Source organism: Gracilinanus agilis, chromosome 5, assembly GCF_016433145.1.
Source record: "Gracilinanus agilis isolate LMUSP501 chromosome 5, AgileGrace, whole genome shotgun sequence".
NCBI classification, from domain to species: Eukaryota; Metazoa; Chordata; class Mammalia; order Didelphimorphia; family Didelphidae; genus Gracilinanus; species Gracilinanus agilis.
The window spans coordinates 178572260-178583409 of record NC_058134.1 but is presented as its reverse complement, the minus strand read 5'-3'; the positions used below and the strand labels follow the sequence as shown (position 1 = coordinate 178583409).

The window sequence follows — 11150 nt, the reverse complement described above, 5'->3', positions numbered from 1 at the left end:
TCTCTCTCTCTCTCTCTCTCTCTCTCTCTCTCTCTCTCTCTCCCTCCTTCTCTCCCTCCTTCTCTGTCTCTGTCTCTGTCTCTGTCTCTGTCTCTCCCCTTCTCTCTCTTCCCCCTCCCTCCTTCCCTTCCTCTCCTTCTCCCTCTCTCTCTCTCTCCAATTCTCCCCACAGCTAACAAATTGACATCCTTAAAACATAGGTCTGACTATGTCACTCCCCTGTTCCAGAAGCTTGATGGCTCCTTATTGCCACTAAGATAAAATGTAAATTCCTCTGTTTTGCATTTAAAGCCCTTTCTGATATGATTCCAGACTCTTTTCATTCTAACCATAACAATCTACTTAGAGTTCTTTATATATTTGATCTCTTGTATAAACTGTCTATCCTACTAGTAATGTACTCCTTTTTCATCTCTTTTGCTTGTAACCTCTAGCTTCCTTCGAGAATCAACTCAAAGGTCACCTACTTAAAAAAGCCTTTCCTGATTTCTCTGGTTAGTAGAGCCTGCACTCCAAATCACTTAGAATTTATTCTGTACACATCTTGCATTTGTGTAATCCATATTATGTATTATGTAACATATAATGAATATTAGATATGTATTTATGTGACCATGTATCCTCCCCCAGTAAAATGTAAGTTCATTGAAAGCAGTGACTGTCTTGCTCTTGGATTTGTCTCCAGGACCTAGCACAAAGTCCTTTTGATATTGTTCTGGCATTTCAGTCATGTCTAACTCTTTCTGACCCCATCTGGGGGTTTTCTTGGCAAAGATACTAGAGTGATTTTCCATTGCCTTCTCCAGCTCATTTTATAGATGAGGAAACTGAGGCAAGCACAGTTAAGTGACTTGACTAGGGCCACACAACTGAGGCCAGTTTTGAATTCAGGTTTTCCTAAGTCAAGGCCTGGCACTCTATCTATCCACTGTACCAGCTAGCTGGCCTTGCACAATGCCTAACATGGAGAATATACTTAATAAATGCTTCTTAAATTGACTGACTCCAATTGACTCTGACATCCATTAACCTATGGATGCTACAGAACTAAAGAAGATATGCTAGTGTGGTTTAAAAAAAATATTTGCCATGTGGCAAAATTGGGACATTAATACATTGTTGGTGGAGTTGTGAACTGATCCAACTATTCTGGAGGGCAACTTGGAACTATGCCCATTGGACTATAAAACTGTGCATACTTTTTTATCCTGTAACACCATTACTGGGTCTATATCCCATAGAAATCATAAAAAAGGGGAAAAGATCTACTAGTACAAAAATATTTATAGCAGCTCTTTTTGTGGTGGCAAAGAATTGGAAAATTGGGAAATGGATGAGTAAATCGTGGTACATTTTGGTGGTGGAATATTATTGTGCTATAAGAAATGATAAGCAAAATGATTTCAGAAAAAGCTGGTAAGATCTACATGAACTGATGCAAAGCAAAATAAGCAGAACCAGAAGAACATTGTACAGTGTAACAGCAATATTGGATGAGGATTATCTGTGAAAACTTGGCTACTCTCAGCAATGAAATGATCTGGGACAATCCTGAAAGATTTATGTTGGAGAATGCTATATACCTCCAGAGAAAGAAGATGGATGGATGGATAATGATCAAAGCATGCTATTTTTCACGTCAGTGTATTTATGGTTTTGTTTTGGTCAATGTATTCTTAAAACAATGACCAATGTGGAAGTGTGTTTTGTATGATAATAAAAATGAAATTCTTCTAAAAAATCTGTTTTCCTAGCTTTTAACAGTAACTGGCACACAATAAGTATTTAATAAATGCTTTTTTTCTTATTACTTTCCTTCCTTCTTTTCTCTCCGTCCTTCCCTCTTTTCTCTTCACCTTCCTTTCTATTGGAGACCATTAGTTCCCCGAATCTAGAAATTATACAGTCTTCTTAGCTTTGTAAAGTAAATATCAGCCATTACTGAGCTCATGGTAAAAGTCTCAGCCGTTTTTCACATAAACTATTTTGTTTTTTATTTTGTTTTGTAGTTTTGGAGGGGGTTTTGTTGTTTTTCTCAAGACAAGGATGTTTAATAGAGACCATAAGGCTCATATACATAGGGGAAATTTTAGCTCAATATAAACTGACCCTTCTTAAGCCAATTTACTATAGGGAAAATTACAAATTTAGTACAAACATATACACATTTATCAAAAAATAGAAGCATTAACAAACAAAAAACAATTGATTTTTTTAAAAAACCCTTACCTTTTGTTTTAGTATTAATTCTAAGACAGAGGAATAGCAAGGGCTAAGCAATCCAGGTTAAGTGACTGGCTCAGGATCACACAACTAGGACATGTCTGAAGCCAAATTTAAACCTAGGTCCTCCCAACTCCAGGCTTGGCTTTCTATCCACTGTGCCACTTAGCTGCCCCCTATCTAATTGATTTTTTTTTTTACCCTTAATTTCGGTGCATTGTCTCATAGGTGGAAGATTGGTAAGGGTGGGCAATGCGGGTCAAGTGATTTGCCCAGGGTCACACAGCTGGGAAGTGTATGAGGCCAAATTTGAACCTAGGACCTCCTGTCTCTAGGCCTGACTCTCACTCCACTGAGCTACCCAGCTGCCCCCTATCTAATTGATTTTTAAACAAAATTCAAGGTTTTGTATGCCTCCCCTTTAAATTTCATCTTCTTGACTTAGTCTCGCTGTCCCAGCTTGTCATATTTTTATCCTATCTTTCAATATATCAACTAGTTGCCACTGACTTTTATCTATAAATCTGATAAGCATGCTTCCTATATCTTCTTCTGATATACTGATAAAGCTTCAGTTAAGAAAAGCCCGTGCATAAAGATCTATATAGCATGTTGCCAGGAATCTTTCTTCAAACTGACAGAGCTAGTGGAGCACTCAGGCTCCTAGGCAGCGAAGTGGCACGAGGACTAGAGTCAGGAACACTCAAGTTCAAATCCAGCCTCAGGACTTACTACCTATGCATCCCTGAGCAAGTCACTTGGCTCTGCCTCAGTTCCCCCAGTTATAAAATGAACTGGAAAAGGAAATGGCAAGCCACACCAGTATCTTTGCCAAGAAAATCCCAAATGGGGTTGCGAAGAGTGAGACAAGACTGAACAACAACAACCAGGACACTCAAGGCACAATCAATTGACCTGTTAGAAATAAATGTAGGTTTCCCCGTTGCTTACAAGTACATGCCATGAGAGAGTGGTAGAAAGCAAAGGATGATCTCAGAGTCAAAATTCTAGGTCAGATTCTCTACCACTGTGTCAGTTAAGATGATCTAATCTAAAAACACACTCTTTTTCTTTAACCTTTTTCTTTCATCTTAGAATCAATACTGGGTATTGGCTCCAAGGCAGAAGAGTGAGTGGTAAGGACCAGGCAATGGAAGTTAAGTTATTTGCCCAGGGTCACACAGCTAGGAAGTGTCTGAGGTCACATTTGAACCCAGGACCTCCCATCTCTAGGCCTGGTTCTCAATCCACTGAGCCACCCAGATGCCACCCCCTCCACTTTTTTTCAAATAGCAAGCATTTATTTTTTCTCCCTCCTACTTCAATTTAAAAGAAACAAAAACCCAAACTCTTGAAATAAATAAGCATAGTTAAACAAAATTCCTACTTTATGCATGTCTCCTCCCTCCCTTCCTCTCTCTCTCTTTCCTTTCCTCTCTTCTCTTTCTCTCCCTCCCTCCTTTTCTCTTTCTCTCTCCTTCTCTCTCTCCCTCCCTTCCTCTCTCTCTCCTTTTCTCCCTCCCTTTCGCTTCCTCTCTCTCTCTCTCTCTCTCTCTCTCTCTCTCTCTCTCTCTCTGCCTCTCTCTTTATCTCTCTCAAGTGTTTTATAGCAAACAGAAATGTCAAATTATTTCTTTTTTCATTGTTTTTAAATGTATGTCATTATTATTATTATATTGTCTTTTTACTGTTTTTTTCAGTTGTTTTTTTATTTGCATTTACTATCCTCATATGTAAAACAGAGATAATTCCTGACTTACCTATCCCTAAGTGTTGAGGAGGTGGCTCAGTAGATAGAGAGCTAGACCTGGAGATGGGAGGTTCTGGGTTCAAATATGGCCTCAAACACTTCTTAGCTCTGTGCCCCTGGGCAAGTCACTTAACCCCCACTGCCTATCCCTTACCACTCTCTGTCTTATACCGATACACAATATTAATTCTAAGACAGAAAGTACAGGTTTAAAAAAAAAGATAAGGTATGTTAAAAATGTGAAAAGTCTCAATTTTCTCATGGAATTCTAGTTTCTAACAGTCCTCAACGTTCAGTCTGGATAAGGATCCTAATCACTGAGATGCTCATCAGATCCAACCCCTTGGTCCATGCCCCCTCCCTCATGCCCCGTCCCCACCCTACAGAAAGCAGGAGGGAACTGACCCGATCAGCTGCTCCTTGGCATTGTCCTCCTCCTGCACGCGCCGGGTCATGCCACAGTTCTCCAGGGACAGCTTCTCCAACAGTTTGAAGTCGACATCATTTCCAATGCCAATGGTGAAGATGCAGACCCGGCCCTGGGCAGCTTTTTTCGTGTTGCTGAGGATTTTACTTGACTGGGTTTCTCCCACTGTGGCCTTCCCATCCGTTAGGAAGACAATGAGAGACACACTCCTGGCATCGATGTCATTGTCGGCTATGTGGCCATTAAGCAGTTCAATGCCTTTCTGCAGAGCTCCATCGATGTCTGTGCCTGTGGATGTGCCCATCAGAGTGTTATCCAACAAGTCTTTGACTTATCTCTTCTAATAAGCTTTTAGATTTACTATAGAAATAGTTATGTTTTTATATTTACTATGTAAAGACTCTTTGGGATCCAAGGATAGGAATTTGAAAGCTGCTTCTGATACTTCTTAACCTACGTCCACTTGAGCAAGTCCCTGAATCGGAGCCTTAGTTACTCATCTCTAAAGTCAGAGGGTAGCTACTAAATGACCTCTGAAATCCCTGCTAAGTCTAGCTCTGTGATCCTCAGATTCTTATTCACATCCATGGTAAATTCTTGATTTCCCTACTAATGGCGGGGAGAGAAAAAAGTGATATATAAGTAATTCTAGAGTGGTTAATCTTCAGATCAGTTTTGCTTGGCATGGAATACATTATAAGATATATAAGCTACAAAACATGTTTTTCTTAGGCTAATATGAATGATAGTTTTCCTTCCTTAAGCCAATAGTTCTCCAAGTACAGACCCCTGGGGTTTCCTGATGCCCTTCCAATAAGTCATCAAGGTCAAAACAATTTTCCTAATGATATGAAATATTATTTACCTATTCCTCCCCTTCCCAATTATACATCTGTAGACAGCCAGGTTTTCTTCATATACTTTAACCAAAACGATAGATTGCAACAGAAGCATTCAATGAAAACCCAGCTGATTTCTATTAAGGCAGATAATATTTACAAAAAAATAAGTAAAACAATGCCACTCTTTTCACTAAATTTTCTTGTTTTGAAAAATATAGTTGTATTTATATTTCATTAAAAGTTTTATTATGAATATTAATATGGAATGGATTTAATATAGTTATTTTTAACTAGTTAATAAATATTTAAATGTAATACATTTTAATTTCTAATATGATAAATATCTATAACTATAACCCACATAAACAAAAGTTCTTTGAGACCCCCAATAACTTTTTTAAGTGTGTAAATGGGTGCTGAGACCAAAAAAAAGATTTAAAGCAGCCTTAAGCTAAAATATAGTGAGGCAGAGAACTTAATTGTGAGTTGCCTGGCAGAAGGCAATCAGCTTGGAATAAAAATTGTACATTGTGAGGTCCAAGAAAAGGATCACTCACAAATGAATGACTGAAATTTGACAAGTAGCCATAACTGGCCTCCTGTGAGAGTGGGTTTAGGGAATGACTTGTGCCAAGGTTTCAGAAGCATCAGGAAGGCTCTTGTACCCCAAAACATCTCTCTCCCTACCTAACCTATTTACTACTGCCTGAAGTTCCACCATAAGTTTCATTTCTTGAAGTTTCATACTTGTAACAATGTAGATCTCTCTGCAGAAATAACATTTTGGATAGTTATCTATCTTTTACACTCTAGTATGAATGAATTTTATATACTTTTCTAAATGTACATTTTGAGAGAAACTAGATGCTAAAGGTGGAAAGAGCAAATTAATGTAGGGATGGCACACAAAGAGAATAGAAGAGAAAAACTGGAGCCACCAACTGACTTCACAGTTTGACCTCCCAACTCTCCATTTTTCCAAAGCTGGTCATATTATGCAGGTCAGTATTAAAGAGTTACATTATTTTTGATAGGAGAGATGGGAAAAAAAGTGAAAAATTGAAGGGCAGAATGTGTTTTGCAAGTCAATCAACAAGCATTTATGAAGCATCTCCTTTGTTCCAGATCTCTCACTAGATATCTGGCATAGAAATGCAATGAATGGAACAATCCTCACTAACTAGCAACCAAACTTTTCAAGTCTTATCTGAGACATCCATTTCTCTGGCCATCCCTGGTGAAGAGAATGAAGATACTGCTCCTTTGAATACCACAGGAACAACCAATCCAATTTCCTCATCACACAAGAAAAGAAGAGCTAATTTTTAGGTTTCCCTGGAATACAGCCTGGGATGTAAATGATCCCAAGTCCAAGCAAAGAGAGCAAAAGCTGAAGGTCTTCTGGGCAATCCGCCTATGTGTGCATAATTGGGGATGAAAAGGATTTTTCTCGTGGATCTGTTATCTCATTTATGTGGCTGTCTTCTCCAAGGATGCACTTAGTGATCTGCCCATGCCTTCTCAGACTGCCTGACTCCTTTCTCTGCCTTCTTTGTATATCTGTGAGAGGATAGGAATGTAAGGATGTGAAAACCCCAGAGAAGGCTAACTGAATTTAGTGGATTTCAGTAGGTCACCCCTGGGGATTTGTCCAACATTCTGACCTTATGACCCTTTAGATAGTGTACCTTAATATCCATCTTAGGGACCCTCTTCTTTACCTTGCTTTAGCAGCCTATTAGCATGGTTACATCTCAGACTTCATTATCACAAAGAAATGTAATACTTCAAAGATCCTGAAAGTAGTCAAAATTCTACTTTCCATGCACAATCTCCTTACCCCTTCTGCCCCCTCACTCCACATTGAGTTTGTTCCTCACCCTCGTTTTTCTCTCTGGTCCCTAGAACTCTCCCAAATTTCTAATATTTCCTCTTGCTGTCCCTTGTCTTCATATCCGGCCATGGCCAGTTGCTTCATGGATTCACTGGCTACCTCATTCTTTTGAACTTTCCTGTTCCTGCCCTACTAATCCTCAGTCCTGTGTAACCTCTACCACTGTGCTTTTTCCACTCTTGCTCCCAGAAGAAAGTTCGTGGAGAAATTCCTGTGAATTTTAGCTTCTATAAACTTATGATATCCAACTGAATGCCAAATGAAGCCTGTCACTGAAAACCACAGGGAGTCACCTCGGTGAAGTCTGATAATCTTAGGCAGCTGTTATTGATTTCTTGTCTCATCCCCCCAAATGACAGCTTCAAAGCTTTTTCTCTCTCTGTAAGTCCCATCCAGTTTGAGATGTCTGAAAGGCAGTTGAGGTTGCAAAGACAAGAGATCAGCAGAGAGGTTAGGGCAGTAGAGGCAGGTTTGAGAATTGCTAGCCTAAGGGATGATCATTAAATCCTGGAGAGCTAATGAGTGAAATAGTATTTGGAGAGAAGAGAAAAGGGCAGAGGACAGAACCCTGTGGAAGGCCCATAGTTAAAGGGTGTGACCTGGATAAGGCTCTAGCAAAGGAGAGACTGAGAAGGATTATCTTCTACAATCTATACTTTATCCTTCCCATCTTTATCTTACAATAATTTTCATCACGTTCCAGCCAAACCAGGCTATTAGCCATACCCCGTCCATGTCCTGTGTTTCCCTGCCTTTCTCAGTATTTGCTTCTGCCGTTTCTTCATAGCTAGAAGCCCACTCCATCCACCTCCCACCCCCTCAGTTTATGTAGTGAAATCCTAAACTCCTTTTAATATTTATCATTTGAATCAGTCTCTCCTTAGAATTCTTTTGCCCATCTTTTGACTGAATCCTGGAAGAAGTTCACAGTTTCTGCACCATTACCTGTGTTTCCCACAGCAAAAGAAAAATCCTGGACCATTCAACCAATTTTGTCCTCACCATGACCTCTTAACTATGCCCCTTCTACATCAAACAGTATTTTTTTCCCCTTGGCACCTGGCTTATATCTTTCAGATAAGCATCCTTTGTTCATTCAGTTACAGTTCTACCTTTGGGTAATTACTTGGCTGGATAGTTCCCACCATCTCTTCCTAAAACAATAAGATCCAAGTACACAGAACAGTAGAGCATCCTGTTGGCACCAATTCTCTCTCCACAGCCACTTTTAGAACATAGGTTCATTGTAAGAGATCACTGAGAAGCAGAGGAGACTCCACGGACCTAAAAGGCATTGTTTTCCCCCCCATAACTTAATGGACCATCTCCAATCAAGGGCTGAGATGAGGGAGAGGGTAGGGTTTTGATTCTGATGATTATAGTAATGCAAGTTTCTGGGAAAGCTCTTAATTTGTTATCTCCCTTCCTACAGTTAGCTTCAGATTTCAAATACCTGCTTGTCAGCTAGAAACCACCTTCTTCTTTATCATGGTAACAAAGCTCAGGTGAAAAGAAAGATTTTTACCTCCAGTAGGTGTCATGTGGTGAATGTAGACCTTGCTATCCCTGATGTTGTTGAGAGTCACTGATACCAGACGATCCTGCCATACTTTGATCCGATTAGAAAACCCGACAATATTGAAATGATCCTGTGGTCTTAGATCATGCAGGATAGTGAAGAGAGCATCTTTGGTCTAGACAAAGACAGAAACCAGTAAGCTTTACCAGATGCCGTTCAGTACTTCTTTTGGCATGAAGGTCTTGGCTTGAAATCCCTTGCCAGCAAGAAGATGGTCAAATCAATCAATCAAAAAAATTTACTGAACAGTTACCATGTACCAAACGCTGTGATGGACATAAAACAAAATGAGACTTCATTTCTGCCCTAAGAAGAAAGGAAGGGGCAGGTAAGTAGCTCAGATGATAAAGTGCCAGGTCTGGAGACAGGAAGTCCTGGGTTTAAATGTGACCACAGGCACTTCCTAGCTGTGTGATCCTGGAGGCAAGTCTGTTTACCCTATTTGCCTAGCCCTTACTGTTCTTCTGCCTTGGAACTCACTGTATCTTTTGTCTTAGAATTGATACCAAGTATTGATGCTAAAACAAAAAGCAACAGTTTTGTTTTTTAAAGGAAGGAGACATGGAAAAAAATAGTGATAGACTGGGATCATCACTGTTTGGACCTCACCATCACACATAACAGCTCCACTTCCAAGATTTTGAACTCTAAAATCTCCTTTTCTAATCACAGTTTTCTGTCCTTGTACTTCTCTCATTTCTTCACATCTCTTTATCCATCATAATCTTTAGTCCCTTAATCTCTCCCTTTTCCCAGATCACAAAGGCTTCTCTCCCTTCACAGTCTTAATTCTCTGGTTTGCTATTTCAATGATGAACTGAATTATAGGATCATGGATAAAGAGCTGGAAGAGGCCTTAGAGACCATTGAGTCTGAAAAACTGAGAGTCTGAAGTGAAGAGGTATTAAATGATTTACCCAGGGTCACACAGCTAGTGTTTTTGGCAAGATTTATTTCTTTAAGGGTTTATTTTAATTTTTTTAATATGTAAGAATATAATATGTAACATAACAATATAATGATGTGATTGGTTATAAATATGTAATAAATTTTAATAAATATACTTATCTAAGAGAAACAAATTCTCACGTTAGCTATGTATTGACCCCAAACCTAGTATTCTATTCACTGCACCAGTCTCTGGCATCACCCACCTTCCCATCTTTCCCCTATCCCAATCCCTGGACCAATAATAATATCCTCTTTTTCTTCTCCCACTTCAGAGTAACTAAGTACAACTGAAGAAAGTCTTGAAATTAAAGTGACTAGGCTTCTACAAATCCATGTGATGTCATTTCAGATGAATTCTCATTGCTACAGAGCAATACTTCTCTGAGAGCTCAAGATGGAAGGACAGAATTGAGCTTGCTCAAGACAACTCAAGAGCCAACTTGAGGATTTCCCTGAACCGGTGTGAATCCTGGAAACCTGTTTCTCTGCCAGCAGCCATTGTTATTACCAGGATGAAGATCTCTTGATCATTGGGGAGTCAGGACTCTATCTGGGAGCGGACCCCTAAATCTCCCCATCCTCACCTTTGCCTTACTGAAGAGACCCTACCTAAACATATTTGTAATATAATATTAAGATAGGAACTAGAGATAGAGGGAAGGGAAGGTGAAACTTTGGGCTGTAGTCTGAATTGGCTCCCCAAAGGGATGGACCCTGGAGATTAGATCTTTAGGGCCACCTAGTTCCCTCAGCCCAGCACCCACATCAACCACCCTGATTATCCACAATACACTAATAGCAGTCAGATAGCAAGTTCCAGGTTTATTCACAGGCAAAGAGGGGAAGAGGGTCTAAGAGCAATTACCTGGCTGAAACCATCACAGAGTCAGACCCCCCTATGGAGCCATCGGCTTACTAAGAGGAGACTTTAGTTTACCGAGGCTCTGAGCCAGCCCTGACAGGGTCTCCACATACCTCAACATTTGTGGTAGCCCCCCGCCACTGTCCTCTAAAGCCTGGTTCCTGTTCTATGAAAGTCCACCAATCCGGAGAACCCCACCCCTGTAGTTTGTCTAGTGTTAGTGGCACCATAAGGGAAGGGTTGAGAGATTCAACTCACTAGCCCATTTCTCTTTGCCGTCAAACCCCTCTCTAATTGGGCCACTAATACATCCTTCCAATAGAGAATGAGATAGTCTTCTCTTTAACAAAACTAATCCTTAGAGTTCTTTCCTTGAATCTAACCCCTCTTACCTCCTTTTTCTGTTTCTCTCATCTTATACAGTGGCAGTGGCCTAGAAGCATGTGGTAACCAAAGTGTATCTGTAACTGAGGAATATTACCTACCTGAGTTATAAACCCCAAACTCTGGATCTTGTGTTGGAATCCTTTTCAGATCCCTGACTATTGACTGATTCTGTTTTGTCATGCTGATGTTGCTTTTTTTAAGAGGGAGGGAGGGAAGGAAGGAAGGAAGGAAGGAA

The 11150-nt window shown here is 40.0% G+C and overlaps 1 protein-coding gene across 1 annotated transcript in view; it reads right to left on the bottom strand.

The window, feature by feature from the left end:
- ITIH5 (inter-alpha-trypsin inhibitor heavy chain 5) overlaps window positions 1-11150 on the bottom strand; it is a 95582-nt gene that overhangs the window by 21821 nt on the left and 62611 nt on the right. Inside the window, exons 8-10 of the mRNA XM_044679060.1 lie at window positions 8662-8830; window positions 4379-4688; window positions 4128-4162 (exon numbers count right to left, since the gene is read on the bottom strand). Of these exons, the coding sequence (XP_044534995.1) occupies window positions 4128-4162; window positions 4379-4688; window positions 8662-8830 (514 nt within the window). The remainder of the gene's footprint in view (window positions 1-4127; window positions 4163-4378; window positions 4689-8661; window positions 8831-11150) is intronic.